This window comes from Sycon ciliatum, chromosome 4 (assembly GCF_964019385.1).
Source record: "Sycon ciliatum chromosome 4, ocSycCili1.1, whole genome shotgun sequence".
Lineage (NCBI taxonomy): Eukaryota > Metazoa > Porifera > Calcarea > Leucosolenida > Sycettidae > Sycon > Sycon ciliatum.
This window is the reverse complement of record NC_088646.1, coordinates 12,673,763-12,695,061: the sequence shown is the minus strand read 5'-3', so window position 1 is coordinate 12,695,061 and position 21,299 is coordinate 12,673,763. Positions and strand designations below refer to the sequence as shown.

The window sequence follows — 21,299 nt, the reverse complement described above, 5'->3', positions numbered from 1 at the left end:
ATTCGTTGCGTGGGGCTGCTAAATCGGCCGCGCATGCCGGTGGGGTATCCTTAGCGGATATCTTGCACCAAGCCGATTGGTCATCAGCATCTACCTTTCGGCGTTTCTATCTGTTGCCAGTGGACGCGAGCCCTGCACGGACAGCGGCAGATCAGTTCACGGCCACGGTTCTTCGACGGACTTAGCTATGTCCGGTTCCTGGACTATGAGTTGGATTTTGCAAATGCTAACTCGCAAGTACTCACGTTGTACATGTAATTCTGGACTCTTATCTAGTCTTGTTCTAGTGCATGACGACATGATGGGTTGTCAACCCATTTTTCCTCTCTTTTGGCTTCTCTTGCCTCAGTGTACTCCCATTCGGTCTATTTCGGATGGTATTCTGACCTTGGACACTACATGTATAGTGGTTTTTCTAGCCAGGTACTTATTACTGTTTTCCACTGGTCTTGGCCTGCGGTGATATATTGTTCGTCACCATTTCGCTTCACGTTGCTTGTGGGCGGTTTGTTACTGCGACAAATAGCTACAGTGTTACATGAAGCGGAGCCTCTGCAGTGCAATTGTGGATTATACAAGAAACCATAGGTTTTGATGTATAATCCTAATTGCATAAGGAGGTGAAGCGAAATGTAACACTGTAGTCCCTCCCGGCCCATCCCCACTGGGGCGTGCTCAGGATTTACAGAGCAGTTCAAACAAGGCCAATGGAGGCAGGCAGTGGCACAGGGGTTATCCAGGGCAGTGGTTGCTATGGTGTTTGGCGTTAAAAAATTCTGGTATTTCTAGCGGGTTTGCAGAGAAAACGAAGGGGCCACTACAGTGTTACATTTCGCTTCACCTCCTTATGCAATTAGGATTATACATCAAAACCTATGGTTTCTTGTATAATCCACAATTTTAGGGTATACTTCCCCTTTAAAAGAGATTAGTTGAAGTGTCCCATTTTCGGAACGGTTTCTATCATTTTCACGCGTTTTAGAGTTTCAAGTTCAGTGGAATTGTCATGGCGATGATGACGTCCGATCAGATCGACCATCTAGCATCTACAACCAGGGAGTAGTACAATACCGGTATTGTACTACTCCCTGTCTACAACAACTGTAGCTATCTCCACGTAATGCATGACGTAGCTATTCCAAACTCTTCGAAACTAATCCACCTCTCCCATCGGATGAGGTTGCGGAGTTTCGTTTTTCTGAAGAGGCCAATAAGGCCACCTCTTCAGAAAAACGAAACTCCTCGAAAAGTCAAAGAGTGACAATTCGAAAGCGCCCTGATAACAGTTATGAATTCGAACGCGCCCTGATAACAGTTATGAGTCTAGAATCTACGAGGAGAGCACTTCCGCATAATTTTAAAATTGCACACTGGACAGTCCATGAAACCTTTTGCGACACACATGCATACCGGTACCCATGCAGTCTGAGTACCTTGTCCCAGGTCAGAACTACGGACACAATACGCATGCCACTAACTACCCATGCCTAGCGCCTGTGAACAAAACAACAGTAGATCTGCTTCACCCGGCAATGCATGAGCGCATTCTTCTGCTGTACACCATTCAGCATGACCATTGTCCATCCAGATGCAAATACAGTACAAATATTCGAATACATGGCACAATGTTACGTTGTAGTCTAGTAGACCTGGTGATTGAAAGTCCAGGACCTGTGCACAATAACGACAACGTAGTTGAAGCTGCATTCGTTGCACTGCTACACATGGACAAAGATACGCTTGATTCTACCACTAAAAAGAATAGAAGAAAAAGTAAAACAGTGTTTACTAGAGTTGCTACAGCTGGTACACCGATGTGTGGCAGAGCAACTTCACCACTTGACTGGATCTTGTCTGTTGTTGTATGATCAGTTCTACTCCGCAAACTCAAATCGCAAAGAGCCACAATGCAAGGGACAGATTTCATGCAGGCATGTGCTTCATCGAGAGGCTCGAGCTAGAACCGTGGGACGAGATGTTAAAAAATGAGCAGTCTGGAAACACTTGAAAAATGTTCCGATCTCTACTCCCGGTCAGAACCTGAGCGACTGGGCGACCTGGAGCGGCTGTAGCGCGGCGAACGAGAGCTGTGGAGGACAGAACAAATACAGGGAGGAGGAAAAAAAGATATACTCAAAATGAACAGGCCAAGCCAACAGAAGAAGCAGAAGAGCGTAGCTTGTTGCAGCTTTGCTACCCAAAGGAACGCCTAAAAGAAGCTGTTATCACACGAAGACGATGCGAGCAAACAACATACCGCTGCCACTGTGTGTGAAAGGCAAAGTAGTGCTCGGTTGTAGATTTCCCCTTACGATAGCCTCTCCTGACAGCCAATGGCATTGGGCTTAGGATGACAGGCATTCACCCTGTGTTGGGAAAATGGTTGCGGGGTTTAAAGATTTAAAAGCTGTAATTCGTGCCACGAGGCGTTGATTTCCCACCACTACAGAATGCTCAAGTTAGACTATGCCCAGAGTAGCATACAATCAGCCGGATACACCCCCCCCCCCACACACACACTAACGCACACATTCCCACACATAGATGACACAAGAGAGGTTCTGCAAAACGAAAATGTGTACGAATTTTCGCTCTACGGCACAAAGTGAGAAACTTCGCACGAACTTTCGCAACTTTGGACGCGAAACTTGCAGGGAACGCGAAATGAACTTTCGTAGGAAGTTTCGTGAGATTGGGTCATGTCGTACGTGCACTTGGCGCGTGCAAACTACGAAAATGTGCAGAACACAAAGTTCGTGCGAAAATTCGTACACATTTTCGCAAGGCCTGTCGCGAAACTTCGTTCGAAATTTCGTTGTGCAGAACCTCTCTACTGTTTGCGTATAATTGCACATACCGACTGCGGCGGGTTGGGCGACGAGGAGACCTCGACCTTGACCTTGACCTTGACCGACTAGGAGAGTGAGAAGGTCGGTCCTGTACATGGAAAGAATAACACAAAGATCACTACTACTTCAAAGTACATCTAGTCTACCAGCTACTCAATGCTCCAGCGTGAAGTAGGTGTCAGTGCACGAGCGAATGACAACAACACTAACAACAAAATAGCAAAAAAGAGTGCCACTGCTATGAAAGATTTCTGGGAGAAATTCAGAGAAACTCAAGCCATCATATAAAGTCAAGATGGTGAGCCAAAGAAAATATTAAATGGAGGCAAGGAAAACGGTGGTGGACTCTAACGCATAACTTGTGCCCCACCGTTTCCCTTGCTTCCATCACATAAAGTGCTGTATTTTCCGAGGTATTACGCCCATCCCTGTGGGTGGTGGAGTTCCTACGGATGCGGAAAAGTCAGTCTAACTGGGTCACACGTGAACCGTGAAATATAGGCCCATCCGGTATAAAGCTGCATCTCCTACTGGAGGCAAACAAGTCTCATTCTGGTTTGTATGTTTCAATGAAAAGCATAGTCTCTTAGAACGTTAGCACTGGAATTCCATGTTTGAAGAAATGTTCTGGGACACATCTTAAGGTGAATGCAGATATTTGCCAGACCAACCACAAAGTATAACATACATGTATAGAGCAAAGTGATTGTTCGGATGATAGGCACAAATCCAAGCTCTACACAAGCAAGGAGAGCAAACTGGAGACTGGAAAGACATTTCTTACATGTGTAGGGTCGTCACTACATTTCGGGCTGAGTCAAATTTCAGCTCGACTATCAAAGCAGTCTGTTCCATAGCTCAAGGCTTTGTCACGAAGTACTAACTATGATCATGGATAGATACTACTTTCAACTATGGAAGGAGATTAACCAGTCATTGAATCATGTCTAGCACTTTAACAATGAGCTACATGCATATCAATAGCTCACTTCAAAGACACGGATCTTCCTGCCGCTAAGCTCGGTCTTGTCAAGCTTTCTGATTGCTGACTTCATATCGGAACGGGATGCAAACTCCACGATTCTGAAAAATAACAGAGACAGCAAACGCATTCACTTTAGCTTTAGGAAAGCCTCGGACGACGAAGCAGAGCATACAACCAAATACAACCAAGAGTACATAGAACCCCCCAGAGCAAGGGGCATAAGGTTTGCCTCACAGCAAAATGAAACCAGTGCACTATGCAAGAATGATCAGGACTAAACACTTGTGTAAACGCCTTTGTAAGCGTGGCAGTTATGCTGCGTCCACATGCACCGATTAGGCCCGGCAGAAATTGGCTGCCGGGCCTATTGGCTATTGGCACTCACCCCTCGCTGTCACCTCTGTTGTGAGCCTCAGCATAGGTCACTTCACCGGCTGACCGCATGTAATCTTTCAAGTCCTGACAGACACAAAGCAACAGGGATGCAAGAAAAAGAGACAAGCAATTGTCAGAGACACAGCCATATAAGACATACATCACTGCAACACAATCAAAGTAGCAGATAGCAGTACAATGCAGTAAGTCAGCAAGAGAGTAGCATCGGAGGAAAACATGAGGTGCTACATGTGGCCGGGATACCGATATAATCACGCAGAAACAGAACATACCTATGTCAGGCACACAAGAGCTAAGCCCATTGACAGGGAGAAGTGCCCCTTGGCAGTAGTTAGGAAGAGATTAGTTTTGATGGCCAACCGCTGTCCTCCTCGGAACCCACAGTGCCAAGAAGAGTGAGAGAGTGAGGAGACCCATCATGATGGTTGACCCTTTTCCTTTGCCAGGCTTCTTCGCACAGGGAGAGATTTTGTCCACATCCTGACACTGATAACTTCTTCCCCCAAAGAAGATTGACCAAAGAGCCAGTAGCCACAGCCATGACCGCCATCATCATCATCCTGAGCAAACCAGGAGGCTGGGTGAATAGCCAGGATGCAACTGCAAAGGCACCTCTTCAAAACCGTCGGGTTGTGAGCATCACGTCCGACATAACTCAGCAGCAGCAGCCATAGCCACAGCCCCTCGACCAGACACACTGTGTGATAGCAAAACATCAGTGGCAAAGCTCATAGTAAATAACACACACACACACACGTTTGGGCACACGGCGCAGTGGGGGCACACCTAATCTATAAACACAACACATGCATAATGCTGCAACATCCAACCTGCATACGGTGGATAGCCACGTGGGCATAGAGGCTGAACATACGGATACTGGCATAGTGCAAGCAGCTCTATTCAGCACGTGCACCTGCAAGTTGCCAATTCTTCCAATTTTCAACTCCACAGTGTGCATGTAAGTCCTCTTGACATAGTCATTCCTTATCGTATCAACCCCAAACTGACACAATTGCCTTCAAACAACCAACCAGGATGAGGCTACCAAGGAATTTGAATTCAAATCCGCACATACATGTATGCACATTGTAACTACGCTCAAGTCATCTTAGCAGAGGCTTCTCCGAACCAATTGCCGTACAGAGCGCACACAACTTGAAGACAACAAGAGACAGGCGCATATAATTATCAGCCCAGGATCAAACGGTCCACATTCACCCATTCAGTCATTAACACCCTCCCACACACACACACTACTGCTACTGCTACGACTAGCAGCATGACTGCCCAGATGGGCAAGTGTCACCACTATGAAAAGTGGACCAGAAAAACGAGAGTCGGATCACAAGCAGGACCGCGAATGTACACACACACACACGCACACGCACACACACACACGCACACACACACACACGCAGTTAGCCAGTCTTACCTGCCAGCTGACACGAGATGAGAGATTCTCCACAATAACTCTGTATGGAGTGCGAGTGGGGGGACCAAAGCGGGAGCGACCACTGGAAAGCAGACGTACAAAGAGATCGGGAGAAGTACATGGAATGAGAATAAAAATGAGTACAGTCAACTTTGTGAGTAACAACAACTCCCGAATACCGACACTTCTGACCTGTGACCAATTGACTGCATACTTTCAACCTCAAGAATAACTCCAACTTGGCGAATAACGACACTTTTCTCATGCACGATCAAGGGTTGTTATTCGCAAGATTGACTGTACTTGGAAGGAATCTTGAACAATACATAAACGTTCTACATTTATGTTGAAATGGTTACTAGTAACCTCTAGGTTCGTACATAATAACACATTAATACTGGTGCATGATGTTTGTCTGCGCCATCTTGTTGAGTGCAGTATACTAAGCAAGCATGTAATCACACTTCCTCTCTCTTAGACACTCACTCAATGCCATGCAAAAGCACACCTGAAAACATTGTACACGTACATCATGCTGTTCAGCACTTACCCCGGATCTCGGGAACCGTATCGGTCATCACGGCCATCACGGCTATCACGGCCATCACGGCCACCACCATAGCGACCTCCTCCACCGCCACCTCCACGCTCATCGATCCGTACACCGCCTGGACCACGGGCGCTGCCACGTGAAAACTCAACAATGGCTCTGAGCACAGAGACGGTACGGCCACACACACACATGCACACACGTGCGAGCGCATCCGTGAGCTTCATCCCTGCTCTGAATCAAACCAATTCATGAGGTATACCATCCCATCGAAATTATGCCACTGAAGGGGTTGGGGTGAAACACCAGCAATTACACAAAGGAGGACAACATGTTACGAGTTATGACTAACTGTCCACCAACGTAACAAGATATTATACAGTCAGCGAGTGCGTTACGTTGGTGGAAAGTTAGTCATAACTCGTAACATTTTGTCCTACTTTTTTCACCATAATTTTAATTGGCTCACCATCCGAGTTAAATTACACAAAGAGATACATTTAATATACTGTTACCAACACAAAGACTATAAAACAAATGGTGGAGATAGGCCAACATTGTTTTACTTAAACTCATGTAAAACTGAGTCTAAATAACGCAACTAACCTGCTCCCAAGTAAATCTTTTCCATTCAAATCATGTATGGCGTCCTCGGCGTCATTACGGTCATCGAATTCCTACGAAATTGAAGACATATTTCACAAGAAACAAAAGAGGCATTGCAAAATCTAACAGGAAATTAACATGACTAAAAACTAAGCAGTGTACGTACAACGAAACAGAAGCCGTTCTTCATCGTCACATCACGGACGTAGCCATAGCCTTTGAAGAAACGCTCAATGTCGCGTTCTCTGGTGTCGCGAGGCAAATTGCCGACGTAAACACGAGGTATTCCACTCATTCTGAACAATGTTCTGCGCGTTTTTACAAAACAACAACAGTCGACAAGCTCGACCAAGCAAGCAACGTTGCAACAGCAGGTTTTTTTGTTTTCTGCACAACAATGCAAATCCTGCATTTTGAGTGGACATGACGTCATGTATTGTGACCAAAGTAACGTTGCCATGGTTTGTTTTGTAGACCTACAAAACGACGTCATAATTTATTGCGATTTACGGTACTAATAGTTACTGGTACGTACTTGGTAATTGTTTGAATCTGGCATTTTGTCATTGTATAATTATCAGGTTGCAAATTTCAATCACTTTCAGTGGTGTTAAATTTTGTTTGTGTGGGAAATTTCAATCGCGTGCACCTTTGACATGGATTACGAGGAATTTCTCACTCTCCACAAGACTCAACTACAAGCATCTGGTGTGCCAGAACACTTCTGGCCGACGGTGCACAGCAAAATCAGGTGCGATGTGTTCGATGCTGGAGAACGATTCAGGATGGGCTACGATGCCGATGAGAGTCTGTGGCGTGTTGAAATCATTGGAGAGTCCACTCTGAGTGTCACCGATGCCAACAATGTTTATTTGGTGGACCATGCTTGGACTTTTGAGTCAGTTCAAGCAGCCAAACACCAGCTGAAGCAAGTACCCAGTCTGTTGATCCGTATGGCACAGCTTGTAGAGTATGACTTTGGAGACAATGCTGTGGACGCTAGTGATGAGAATGCATACGATGCACTTATTGATAGTGTCATCGACCAGTTATGGAGATATATACATCAGTATCGTATTGTCAACCAAGAACAAGCTGAGCAGAAGCCCATCTGGTATGTGCTAGATGAGTTTGGCTCGCGTATACAGCACTCAGACACGCCAACGTTCAAAATGGCCCCTCTCCTTTTTGGCCCGGATCGTGTTGGCTATACACTGATGTGGCCGCTATGTGACGTTGATGTGGGCGACGAAGCAACAGTGGACTACGCATTTGGTGTAGAGTCTGATATGGCGCGTGCTGCACGCCTTGCTCCCTGGTTTCCGCAGCTTTTGCCGGAACTGGTCAAGTCGGATTCTAGCTGTCTGGATGTGAAGGCAGCTGAGGTGGCTGAGGAGCGCTGTGGGGAGAAGCTGCCCACAGCAGCCGCAGGTGCACAGCAAGATGGTCCCTCTCCCGATCGGCGCCCGTTGAAAGTGTTCACAGATCAGGACCTTATTAAAGGTTTTCTCTCAGATTCTCGGTTCACTATTGTTGACGAGCCCGAGGATGCCGATATCTTCTGGGTGGCAATACACTTCAAGGACTTTGAGGGATTGGCCAAACGCAGCCACTTCACATTCATAAACCAGTTCCCTTGTGAGAATGTACTCACCTGCAAGGATTTGCTGGTGAAAACTTCCCGGCGTGCTGTATCTGAAGGCATCTCGTCATCAGCACAAGCCACATCTGTTCCCCGTGGTACTGAAGTACCTGACTGGCTACCCGAATCTTACGACATGGTTACGGAGTTGCCACAGCTTGTGTCTCGTTTCTTCAGCAAGGCCGAGGATGAGGAGGACAACTACTGGATCTGCAAGCCATGGAACTTGGGTCGCAGTCTCGACATTCATGTTGTGAACAACCTAGCCCAACTTGTCCAGCTGTCACAAACTGGTCCAAAGGTTGCTTCACGTTATTTGACCAGGCCAGTCTTGTTTGATAGGGAGGGTGTTGGCAGGGTGAAGTTTGACTACCGTTACATCGTCTTCCTGAAGTCGGCACAACCACTGCAGCTATACGTCTACAAGGTGTTCTGGCTGCGCTTTGCTAACGTGCCATTCAGCCTGCAACAGCTGGAGAATTATGATCGTCACTTTACGGTGATGAACTATGTAGAGGAAGGCACAAAGCTTCACCAAATCAACTGCGAGCAATTTGCCCCGATGTTTGATGAGCAATTCCCGCAGACAAGCTGGGCAGCTGTAGAGCAAGATACATTCGAAGCGATCAAGGAGCTGTTCCGAGCAGCGGTGACTGGTGAAGCACCCGCTGCTATTGCGCCATGTGCCAACTCGCGTGGTCTCTACGCCCTGGACATCATGGTGGAGTGGCGCGGAGAAGGGGAGCATAAGATGCAGCCGCAGATTTTGGAGGTCAATTTCACACCAGATTGCATTCGCGCGTGCAAGTACCACCCACAGTTCTACAACCACACGTTCCGAACCCTCTTCTTGGACGAGGAGCTGGATGAGACTGTTGTACGCCTCATCTAGATACATGTATCTCTTGCACAGACACAAGAGAGGTATGCTTGCCTTCTGGCTTGGGAACCCGTGCACGTGAGATGTTTAGTTTGTACACGAGGTCCCACAGAGCATTGCGTGTGTGTGTGTGTGTGGGTGTGCGTGCGAGCTTGATACAACGGCATCCGTAAGGGTGTATGTTTGTGTGTTGTGTGCATGTTTTTAACAATTTGTTAGACCAATTTCACTCTGCCAGTATTTACCTGGGTAAGAGTTCATTAGAACGCTGTTCATATTATTTTCATGGCATTAGCATATTCTGTGTTTGCTGTGCACTTTGAATGACTGCTTTTGACTCTCTTTTTCTTAGCTGTATGGTAGCTGTGTAGTTCAGAACACTGAATAGCGTGCATGGATCCATGAGGCATGACCAAGTCACGAGCCGGGCACAGGGTGTGTGACTGTAAATGCGTGTGCATCTGCTCAAGTTGGTTTCCATGTCCTGAGGATGTGTCCGGTGTGTATCAAGTTACTATCAACACCCTTGCAGGGCTGGAGAAAACCCTAGCTAGCTGTTAATCACGTTCCACCAGATGACGCTAACATCAACACACCTGTACTTCAAAGTCCATGTACTGGAACGTAGAATAAAAATTTCAAATAACACAAGATTGACATCTCTATATTATCTTCCCACACGGTACAACTACAGATCTTGGAGGTCATCTACAACAAAAAGAAGAAGGAAAAACAGGACACCCTATGAAGAATGAGAAGAAATTTTGAAAAGAGAAGCTACTACTAGTAATAAAACTACGGATTGAAACATCAACCAAAGTGAAATTTAGTGGAAATTCTTCAGCAATGGATGCGGCTCTTTAGCCTCCATGGGAACGTGAACAGCATCTCCGTGGGTGGTGATGGTGTGGCGCAGAGAGCCAATTGAAATGGTGTAGGTGGCTGGGTGAATGTGACGCTCGCCCTGCATCGACAATCACACCAAGACACAATGGAAACAGGCACAATCACACCAAGACACAATGGAAACAGGCACACTCAGGTATGGTTTGTGAATAGCTGCTGGTGTTCTTTACATCACCAGGAGTGTCCTAGCAATGAGCCCCTATGTAGGCCAGCGTACAAGCATTGCGCTGCGCAAAAGCCTTTCATACTTTGTGTATGGTAATAATGGCGGGTACACGCATGACCTCCTCACGCGTTGCTGGCCAAAAGGCCAAAAGGTTGGTGCGGCCATGGCCAGACCAACTGGACCGGTTCCGCCGGGCCTGTTCTCACAAAGGTACTTTGGAACATCACAACAATGACTGCTGTAGGACATCATCCACTGCACTGTGTACACCCCGGGCAGCTATAGTCTTTGGGTGGTTGATTTCTTGCATGATACCCCGTAATAGAGACAGGTTTGCCTGGTATATGTATTTCACTGGACCTAAGTGTGCAGGCCGTGGAACAGTTACATGCAGTCCTCACCAGGTCACTTCAAGTCACAACTACAGTCGTGGCCAAAGAAATCCAACCCAAGAGTCAAAAGAAGCGCTGCATTTCCATTTCAACTACGTCATGCACGGTCCAAAAAACGATCCGAGGGTCACAGGGGCTGCATGAGCCTTGGCGCTGCTTTTGGCACGTGGGTCAGATTTCTCTGGCCACGGCTGTACATTGGAAATGAGTTAAAATGACTAAATACAGACAGAAGGACTAGATGGCTGGCACATACCTTGCCGTTGACAGCGGTGAATGTCTCCGCTGGGGCGGCAAAGAACAGCGACGCAGACTTGCCTGGCTCCAGCTTAACACGCTCAAAACCAAACAACTGCTTCATCGGTGCCCCTGGGACCTGTTCCACACAGAAAGTGCACAGAATGCAACAAGAAACGTAGCTTGTACATCATACCAATTGTCTGGATAATGCAAAATGCCAATTATTTTTTCCACGCAACTATCACCAGCAGTTGACTGAATAAGTGTGGATGGCTCAGAAACACATTGACAGAAAGACATCGGCAGAAGGCTACCCTGCCTCCGCATGCACCCAACTAATACAGTCAGCACCTTGTACAGTACATGTGAACTGGTGTTTGGGGTACCAATCACTCACCGATGATGTAATGTAAGCCAGGACAGAGTCATCACCAAGGATTTTGCCGGTGTTGGTGACCGTCACACGATAGTGGACGCCATCCTTCAGTTCATCAGTACTCAGCGACGATGCACCGAGTGTCTCAGTCCTGATGCAAGGCAAACAACAACAAAGGAGCGTAGTAACACATGAACGTAAAACACATATCCGTCATAACACAGGCACAAAATAAGTATTATTATACCCAGCTCATATTAACCCCCACTAATTCCTGTGATGCCGAAGCAACCATCCATGCAATGAGGGAGGCTTTCGACAAAGATGAAGTTGAAGGTGTGCTATTCGCAGATGCTACCAATGCGTTCAACAATTTGAACAGGCAGGCGTGTCTCCGTAATGTCCAGCATCTATGCCCCGATTTTGCGGCAACACTTGCCAACAACTACCGAGCACCGGCAGCAATGTTCGTAGATGGTGAGACCATATGGTCAGCTGAAGGCACGACACAGGGTGATCCCCTTGCTATGCCAATGTTTGCATTGGGCACTGTTCCGCTTATCCAGCATCTCTCAGCAAGCGACGTTCTTCAGAGCTGGTACGCTGATGACGCCAACTCCGCGGGCAAGCTGAGGAGACTGCGAGCCTGGTGGGACATGCTCGGTGTCGAGGGCGAGGCCTATGGCTACTACCTGAATGCCGCCAAGTCGGTACTGTTGGTCAAACCACAACACGAGGAGTTGGCAAGAGAGAGATCTTCAGCGGCACAGACGTTGTCATCAGAACGGATGGTCAACGTCATCTTGGGGCGGCTCTCGGAACAGAGGCATTCTGCAACGCGTATGTGCAGCTCAAGGTTGATGGGTGGTGCACAGAAGTCTGCAATCTGGCTGTTATTGCCATGACACAACCGCAAGCAGCCTACGTGGTCTTCACCAATGTCCTGCGCCATAGATGGTCCTTCTTAGCAAGGACAATGCCAGGTGTCCACGAGTATTTTCACCCACTGGAGCGGACTATTGCAACGAAGCTCATCCCGGCTCTGACTGGTCGATCACCACTTGGAGCAGAGGAGCAGTCAATTCTCGCAATGCCCTGCCGCCACGGAGGTCTAGGGATAGTCTCCCCTCCCTCGCTGACCACCCAGTTTGGTGCTTCCGTGAAGATCACAGAGGCCCTGGTCATGAAGATCAGGAGACAAGACATGTCGCTAGAAGGTGTTCCTGAGCAAACTCGCATAGCCAAGTCTGCTGTCCGGGAGGCTCATAGACAACAAGAAGAGCAGCACCGAAAGGATGTCTTCAACAGCGTCTCTCCCAACCTGCAGCGGTGCATGGAGCTTGCGGCGGAGAAGGGCGCATCCAACTGGCTAACCTGCCGCCCTTTGGCACAGTTTGGCTTTGCGCTCTCCAAGGCCGAGTTCCGGGATGCCCTCTGTCTGCGCTATGGCTGGCAGCCCAACAATCTCCTCACCAAGTGTGTGTGCGGGCAGTAGTTCACAGTCACCCATGCTCTGTCTTGCTCCAACGGCGGCTTTCCCAGCATTCGGCACAACGAGATCAGGGATGTGTTTGCAGAGTGTTTGGTGACAGTCGCTCATGCAGTGGAGATCGAGCCACATCTAGAGCCCCATAGTGGAGAGCACCTTCAGCCACGCACCGCGGTGAGAGGCGACCAAGCTCGATTGGATGTGGTGGCAATGGCGTGTACGGCGGTCGTTTTGAGCGTTCATTTTTGGATGTAAGGGTTTTCAACCCCTATGCTCGCTCTAATTCACCGTCGTCCATTGCCTCTGTCTACCGCAAACACGAGCAGGAGAAGCGCCACTTATACGGAGCACGTGTGCGAGAGGTGGAACATGCCTCCTTCATCCCTGTCGACTATGCTACATCTGGCGGAGCAGGTCGAAGTGCTATTGCTTTGGTGAAGAGGATCGCAAGTCTCATGGCCGAGAAGAAGTTGCAGCCCTACTCACAAGTGACGGCTTGGCTGAGGTCGAAGATCAGCATCTCTCTCGTAAGAGCCTCTACCCTATGCCTGCGCGGTTCAAGACGTCCTAGGGCACGCATCCATCTCAACCCAGACACTCTTGGTCTGGAGGTGGTTGAGGCTCGGCTTTCCTCATAGACGGACTCATCTTCTTCTTTTGTGATCAGTGTGCAATTGAACTGTCTTTTCCGTCCTTTCTCATTGATTGTTATTGGCCATGGCATCATGGTACGGATCGTATCATGCGTAGCACGACATGCACCTTTCTTTCTTTTCTAGACTATTATTAGATCTGTAGTATTCACACTTCGACCATATATGACATCAGAGAAAAAAACTAATTCCTGTGATCTATAACTGGGGAATATATCTCCATATTCACCACTTGAACTTGGGGTACAGGTGGAATCCTGATAATTAAACCTCCAAATGCCAGGAAAAAACTTCTAATTAGCCGGACATTCTAATTATCCAAACATGAACCCACAACACAATATGTATATCAAAATGCTCTCATGGTCACGCAGAGTTGCGCAAAGGACCTTAGACACAGATTTCACGGATACTGAACTGACCGGCACAGCCTGCTCATGCAAACTGAACTGACCAGTACAGTGTACAGTGAACTTCGAATTACACTTTGCTAACTTCGAATTATCAGCACAAATCCCACACATTTTCTATGTAAGTGGAATCCGTGGAACTTCGAATTAACCGGACATGTCTGGTTCGAGGTTCGAATTATACCCACTTGGAGGTTGTAACTTTTCGACTTTCAAGGGACTCCAATTGAAAAAGAAAAAAATTGAAGAGAAGAAAGAAGTTTGAGCAGAAATCAAACCTGCAAACATAAGATTCCCAAGCACCTATCTTGACCACCCAACCACCAGGGTGTTGATGCAGATGATGGTTTAAAGATAGGTCTTAGGTCTGGAACACGCAATGCTGCCTACACATAATAGTATACTATAGTATACTGGGATACTAAAATAGCTATTTCAGACCAGTATTTCAGGCCGAAAACAAAGCTAGGTATAAGAAGAATAAACACCTCTGTCTTGTGTTTATGGGAATATAAACCCTGTCTATAAAAACCTCGGCTACGCCTCGGTTTTTATCGCAGTGTTTATGTATAAACAGTATTTATCGGCCCTAGTGGTATTTTATAAACAGTATTTATTGGGTCAAAAGCCAATAAATACTGTTTATAAAATACCACTAAGGCTGCAACCACACTAGGTACAAAATCACGTACAAACTGCATTACAGTAGAAATCGTCATGCCGACGCGTGTGAAATGCAAAATGCGCTTTGTAGGTTTTCAGCAACTGGCGCACCCCTGTAGAAAGCCACGTTTGTCGTTTTCGTCGTTTTGGCGCTCCATAGGCCATCTCCTGTGTACTGTACAACTTTTTTTGTACCTGGTCTAGTGGTCGTCGTACATAACATCAGCATCAGCACTGTTTTTGAATTTCCCGGTCTTTTCCAGCGCATGGCATGGCAGGCACACGCTTTGGTACGACAACGTCACGTGCTGTTCGCGTGAAAACGTCAACTATGCAGACCGAAAAGTGTAGTGTGGTTGCGTACCGACTTGTACTGAGATATGCATGAAAATTTGTACTGTGATTTTTACGTAGTGTGGTTGCGGCCTTAGGCCAATAAATACTGTTTATAAATTACTCCTTTTTAGGGAAAAGTGGAGGGCTACATGGAAAAGTGCAGTGGTATTTATTGAGTCAAAGCAAATTTATTTGAATTTGATACTGTTGAGTGTGTGGTCACTAATGAGTGTGGGTATTTGATCAAAGGTCAATATATATTCCCATAAACACTACGACATCGGTGTTTATTCTATACATAACACAGGCATGTAATAACACATGTGTTTGAAATTCAGCACACGGCAACACACAACATGATCGGCAGAGTGACGGAAGAGGTACAGTACCCGTACCCAATTCCAACAATAATTTTCCATTTAGGCACATCACTTGATAGGCTATCCCGAGTGTTCCGTTCACAGAACTACTAGATATTTCTGGAATATTAAAGATGGCACTTAGACACAGCCGTGTGGCATGGAGGGTGTCCCGAGAGTGACCAGCGATCAGTTACTAGGACTCCACCAACCTACTGTAAAAGCAGAAATTTTCGGCGGTTCGGTGGAGGGAAATTTTCGGTAAAACCCGTTTTCCAGGTAAGTGTACAAGTACAACATCTATAGTACCGGTAATACCGAAATTTTCGGTGCGTTTTATTTTCGGTAAAAATTGTCGCCACCGAAGTTACCGAAAATAAAACACCACCGAAAAGTTCTGCTTTTACAGTACATAGAATATGTCATCCCCAAGAGAAAGAGAGATTCCGCTAAAGTCCCAAACAGCAAGTGCTTCCATACCACTCATAGGAGAACGTGGTGTAGCTGAGACCATCGCCAAAGCCGTAGGCTGCCTCGCCAGTGAAGAACTTGTACGTGCGACCCGGAGAGGAACGGAAGCTCATGTCAAACATAGAGATCTGATTGACGTAGGCATCTGGGTACTGCACACAACATAACGACAAGTGGCAAAATAACTAGAAAGACCCCAGTACACAATAATGGACAATCAGTGATGCTTCCTTCAATGATACCAACACTATGTTTGTGTTACATGTGTCCGCATTATGTATTGTATTGTATTGTATCGTATGGTATTGTATGGTACATGTATTGTATTGCAATGAAATGTATTGTATTGTATCGTATTGTATTGTATTCCACTGTATGGTATATGTGTGTATTGTGTTGTATGGATTCTCCAGAGGTGAACATATACCAATCTTGGGACTCTCCATTTTAACTGATCATGACACAAGTAAACGTATGTAGCAAGTAAGGTCCACAACAAAGACTTGAATGTGTGCACATACCCATAGCTGTGCACAGGCTCCTGTTCTTCAAAGACCATGTTCAAATTCTAAAACAACAAAATTCTAAGTCAACAGACTCAACAGTCTGAATGTGCTTATCACGTACAATAGTGTATGGCAAGCGTCCACCGGGGTTGTAAACTCCGAAAATGACATCAGCAATGGCTTGACCGCCAGACTGGCCGGGGTAGCCACACCAGATGATAGCTGGGATTTTGCTATTGGCCTAGTGAACAAGCACAGCGCACAAACACAACAGACACTGCAGTGGCGTTGTTGGTCCACCTTTCGGGGGGGGGGGGGGGCTGCATCCCTGGTTTCACAGCATGCACTGAACAGCAATCCCTAGGCCATTGGGCCAGAATATGTACATGCTGGATGAACCACAGGGGCAATGTACTGTTCATGTTAGACATGAGCTGCTTGCCATGAATTATGTCGGAGCAACAATAGACGTTACCTGCTAGCTGATCGACTGCCCCATGCTATTGCTGTGGCCCAGTGGTAAAATTCACCATACGTGATTCACCTTTTAATCCTCACGAGAATGCATTCCAGCGAGATACCAGTAGCTGAAAAGAAGTGGCGACTTGTAGCCATTACTTGCTGCAATGCAGTGGTTGCCTTGTTGGCATTGAGGAAGAGCTACCCATGGTCGAGCTCAAATCTAGAAGGTAATAGAAGTAGACATCCCATCAAGTACACCAACAAATACTGGACGATGCCAGAGATTTACTTACTTTAGCATATGTCAGGTCCACTGGTCCGCCGGTCATAACTACCAACACAACAGGTCCCTTGGCTGCTGCAGCTACAGCTGCCACCAATGTGTTCTGATTACCGGGCAAGCTGATGTTGGTACGGTCATGTCCTTCACTAAGAGTCCACAATACACGTACATGTACGTGCACAGGTGCGTACACACACATGTAGACATGCACACAGACACAAGCACATACACAGGTACGTAAACACACACACACACACACACACACACACACACACACACACACACACACACACACACACACACACACACACACACACACACACGCACACACACATATGTGAATACACAAGCACACAACGTGTCAAAGCAATCAAGCTGCACGACAGAAATACATGAGCCGTGATCAGCTAAAACCGACCTATAGCTTTGGCCGAAAAATCGAGAAAAACACGTTTTGTAAAATTGCGGGAAAGTAGCCATGCTTCGAAGAAGAAAGGCGATGGATTGTTGTTTAGGCCGTTCTCTTGGGCCTTGCAAGCACAAAGCAGCATGAGGTAAGCCGTGCTCCGGTCCGTGCCGACAAGTATCCGAGATGCAGCCCGGTTGGGCAGCGTGCCTTCGCACTAAAGTGCGAGAGTATGTAAACGACTCGCCGTCGCAGTATAATATATGCCACGGAGTTGAAGATGCCAGTCAACAAAATTAATTAATGCTTGAAGCTGAGGACCAGTCATTTTTCGGTCTCGACTTTGCGGCTGGCGCTGCAGATGAATCGGATGAGAGTGAAGACGAACCGCCAGAAAACGTACTGCTATGGCGACGATGAAAATGAATTTTATAGTGACGACGGGGATGAAGAGTTGCAACTTGCAGCTGCTGCTGGAGCAGCGCACATTGCTGCGCAGATTGAAGACATTCGAAGTATCGGCTGTGGATGTCAAACTAATCACTGGATGGTCATCGTCCGACTCATCGACCCTTCTGAACTGGAAGAGTTCATGGTTGATGTGCGATCACATCACTGCGGGAATCTGAGGTGAAAACATTAGCGCTGGGTGTGTTGTCTGCATGCTCACGCCCCAGTGCAGCATTCCCAGGAGGACAGCCATTGTCAGTGGACACTTGACTAGCGGAAGAGTAAAAAGAGGAGCAAATCAGTGCCTAATACGATGATGAAGCGGCTGAGTTATCAGCACCAATTTGAATGCCTTACACAGATATCTGGCCACCTCGTAGCAGCTGAAAAACTAATCAAAAAATCCCAAAACACGAAGGCGATGAAGGAGCTGAAGGGCGTGAGCGAGGTCCTACAGAAGAGGCTGGACTGGCTGGCAGTGGCGGACCGCCATGGCCATGACATCGCCATAGCGCTCTCAGAAGGTGACGGCATGGCTGGCCTCTTGGAAAGTGCAGACAAACGCAAACGTCTCCGCCTGGCAATCAAAGCCACGAAACAGGGGAAGGGTGGCAACCAGCCTGCTGCATCTAGGGGTAGAGCCCAAGCTCCCCCCCCCCCCCCCCCCCCCCACCTACTTACCTGCTTCGTCCAGCAAGAAAAACGTATTCATGACATTCCAGGAAATGGAGGGTGTGCCACGAATGTACTATGCAATATTTTGCTTGTGTACCTTTTGTAGGGATATCAGAAATCAACACTTGCACACGAAAATGTGACTTGAAGTAGATTGGCCCGACTACCTTGTGTGTTGAGGCACCTCGAGTTGTTGTGCAGAATCAAAAAGTTATATGCGATGCTATGGGTATATCCTCTTTTACAGCAGCGATTCTGTCTCTGTAGAATTGACGCTCACACGCTGCATCGGCTAGGTGCTTCTGAACATGTGCAGTAGCAGTTTCGGCCTCCTCTTCAGTTTCGACCTTCGGATTTTTCACCCACTTCATTGCAGAGTACGCATAGAAGTGCGCTACTCTTGGACATGGTACGAATGGGACGCCTGTCTGAAGCAGTATTTCAAGCCGATTCCTGGTATAACGAAGTACCAGCACTTTGGCATCAGAAATGAAAGTCCAGGAAAGCTGAGCACGCAAGAGTCTTGCGATGGTGATTGGGCTGAAATGAATCTCTTCAAATCCAACGCCACGCCACGATGGAGAATGTCAAGTCTGCCGCCATGCCTTCGAGTTTGCCACCCGCTAGTTTGGCCGAGAAGCACGGAACACAGCTGGAGAAGGAAATCAAGCCCTACCTGCGTGAGGAATCAACCCCACCACGCTCTGCAAGTACACAGTATACTGAAGAGGAGCAGAGCGACTATATTTAGCTGAGACATATTTTGAGATGTTACGCATATAATTTGGACTTGAGTGTATATACTTCTGATAGGGGTTTACCCACTTCTCTTGGTCAGATATACTTGAAACTTGGTGAACATCACCCTAACATTCCAATAAACGTTTTTCAGTAAAACGATTTTGAAAATTTTGACCTATAGGTCGGTTTTTGCTGTTCACGGCTCACATGTACATGTATCTACACAACCACAGACCACAGTGGACACAAGCTGTCAGAGAGATCTCTCATATGTATACTGGATTATTTAGATCCAGTTTATAAAGATGTGTATGGAAAAGCCGTACCTCTCCTGTCCTTGATCCAAACCAACGACAAGCACGACAAAGTCACTGGCAGCCGCTGCCTTCGTGGCGTCTTCAAACTTGGATGTGTCGGTACACTTGACATCACATCCCTGCACCTGTGTCACCTGAACACCAGCCTTCTGCAAACCCTCCTGCGGACTGACCAAGTATGGTGCAGTTCCCTACATGGACAACAAGAAGAAAATCCAGAAAGAGAAGAAAATCCAGAAAGAGAAGAAAAGAGAAACTGGTGAATGTATACACCTACTAGTAATTCTGACAGTAGATAGCAGTACAGGAAAGTACAGGAAAGTACAGGAAAGTACAGGAAAGGGTTTGCTCCCCACACTGGAGCGCGCACTATTCCGCCGACTTGGCCTGACACTTGACTGACTCACGACTGCAATCCAGAGCAAGTCGGCGGAATAGCGCGCGCTCCAGCGTGGGGAGCAAACCCTTTCCTAACAATCATTGCTGAAGTCGCTACCACTGTTTCGTAGATAACAGTACACACACAGAATTCAAATTCAGGACCCGCATTAGAAGCTGTGGAAAGAGCAGCATAACGTACATGGTAATTGCCTTGCATAGTGCCAGTAGCGGCTGAGTTGGGTCCAATCACTGCAACAGTGGTGGTCGTCGCTGCCTTCATCGGCAACACACCTGCATGACATGTATACAGCAATAGTACACGGATTAGTTTCAAGATTGCCACAGCACGACGGGGAGCGGGGAGAGCTGGAGGGTTTAGCTAGACCAACACTTTGGAAAAGTATGTTTGCCACAACCTGGGGCAGTAGGGTGCACAGTGAGTTACAAAGCTCAAGACAAAGTTGTCTGAGCTGTGCAGGCAAGAAGGTACTGGTGCTACAACGATACATGTGGTTAATTAACAGCATGGTAGCAAACAGATTGAAACAAAAACAGCACAGTATTAGAATGTTGCAATCGTCACACAGCATGATGTCAGCATACACATTACACACCTTCAGTGTTCTTCAATAGAACCATGGATTCGCGTGCAGCCTCCAGTGCAAGCGCCTGCACACATGGCAAAACAGAGCAGCAGAGTAGAACTCACAAGCAGAATCATACCACTACTGATACACGCATTTCATCATTGTCCTTGCTACCTTGCTACCTTACTACATGGCCAGTACAAGGGAGAACGATATGACAGTGGCTTGGCTACCAAGACATTCTGATAAGAAGCTGTTCACAGGATTGAAGCAGAAACGCAACTTCACCTTTAGCCAAAAGTAATACAAACGGTCAGACTGCTCAGACTCTATCCTTGAAAAGGTGATGAAATACCCCAGCTACACAAGTGCAGTGTACAACAAGCTATTACCGCTACAGTGTATATACATGTGCAGCTGCTCTAAATGCTTGTCAGTGGCATGATCTCTACATGCTTGTCAGTGGCATGATCTCTACATGCTTGTCAGTGGCATGATCTCTACATGCTTGTCAGTGGCATGATCTCTACATGCTTGTCAGTGGCATGATCTCTACATGCTTGTCAGTGGCATGATCTCTACATGCTTGTCAGTGGCATGATCTCTACATGCTTGTCAGTGGCATGATCTCTACATGCTTGTCAGTGGCATGATCTCTACATGCTTGTCAGTGGCATGATCTCTACA

General features: G+C 47.0%; 3 protein-coding genes across 6 annotated transcripts in view; 1 reads left to right on the top strand and 2 right to left on the bottom strand.

Moving 5' to 3' along the window:
* Positions 1-1,516: 1,516 nt before the first annotated feature.
* Positions 1,517-7,191, bottom strand: LOC135814547 (serine-arginine protein 55-like). The gene is made up of 8 exons (XM_065327680.1): positions 6,988-7,191; positions 6,822-6,892; positions 6,216-6,374; positions 5,666-5,747; positions 4,220-4,293; positions 3,839-3,932; positions 2,858-2,937; positions 1,517-2,087 (listed from the first exon to the last, which is right to left on the bottom strand). The coding sequence occupies exons 1-8, from the start codon at positions 7,114-7,116 to the stop codon at positions 2,024-2,026; spliced, it is 753 nt and encodes a 250-aa protein (XP_065183752.1). The 5' UTR covers positions 7,117-7,191; the 3' UTR covers positions 1,517-2,023.
* Positions 7,192-7,394: 203 nt separating this feature from the next.
* Positions 7,395-9,685, top strand: LOC135814546 (tubulin--tyrosine ligase-like protein 12). The gene has a single exon (XM_065327679.1). The coding sequence runs from the start codon at positions 7,478-7,480 to the stop codon at positions 9,353-9,355; it is 1,878 nt and encodes a 625-aa protein (XP_065183751.1). The 5' UTR covers positions 7,395-7,477; the 3' UTR covers positions 9,356-9,685.
* Positions 9,686-9,958: 273 nt separating this feature from the next.
* Positions 9,959-21,299, bottom strand: part of LOC135814545 (uncharacterized) — a 30,340-nt gene continuing 18,999 nt past the window's right edge. For all 4 annotated transcript variants that reach the window (XM_065327676.1, XM_065327678.1, XM_065327675.1 and 1 more), the window contains exons 22-30: positions 20,640-20,694; positions 20,225-20,316; positions 19,654-19,835; positions 17,066-17,201; positions 16,432-16,551; positions 15,814-15,956; positions 11,445-11,574; positions 11,064-11,183; positions 9,959-10,307 (exon numbers count right to left, since the gene is read on the bottom strand). In XM_065327676.1, the coding sequence (XP_065183748.1) occupies positions 10,170-10,307; positions 11,064-11,183; positions 11,445-11,574; positions 15,814-15,956; positions 16,432-16,551; positions 17,066-17,201; positions 19,654-19,835; positions 20,225-20,316; positions 20,640-20,694 (1,116 nt within the window). In that variant the 3' untranslated portion in view covers positions 9,959-10,169. The remainder of the gene's footprint in view (positions 10,308-11,063; positions 11,184-11,444; positions 11,575-15,813; positions 15,957-16,431; positions 16,552-17,065; positions 17,202-19,653; positions 19,836-20,224; positions 20,317-20,639; positions 20,695-21,299) is intronic.

What these genes read in the sequence shown, in the direction of transcription:
- LOC135814546 (XM_065327679.1), top strand. Translation starts at nt 7,478, where the DNA reads ATGGATTACGAGGAATTTCTCACTCTCCACAAGACTCAACTACAAGCA.
- LOC135814547 (XM_065327680.1), bottom strand. Translation starts at nt 7,116, where the DNA reads ATGAGTGGAATACCTCGTGTTTACGTCGGCAATTTGCCTCGCGACACC. An exon ending in CATCTCGTGTCAGCTGGCAG is followed by an intron (nt 4,294 to 5,665) that starts GTAAGACTGGCT and finishes TGTGTCTGTCAG; the next exon opens with GACTTGAAAGATTACATGCG. An exon ending in GGAAGATCCGTGTCTTTGAA is followed by an intron (nt 2,938 to 3,838) that starts GTGAGCTATTGA and finishes TTCCATGTACAG; the next exon opens with GACCGACCTTCTCACTCTCC.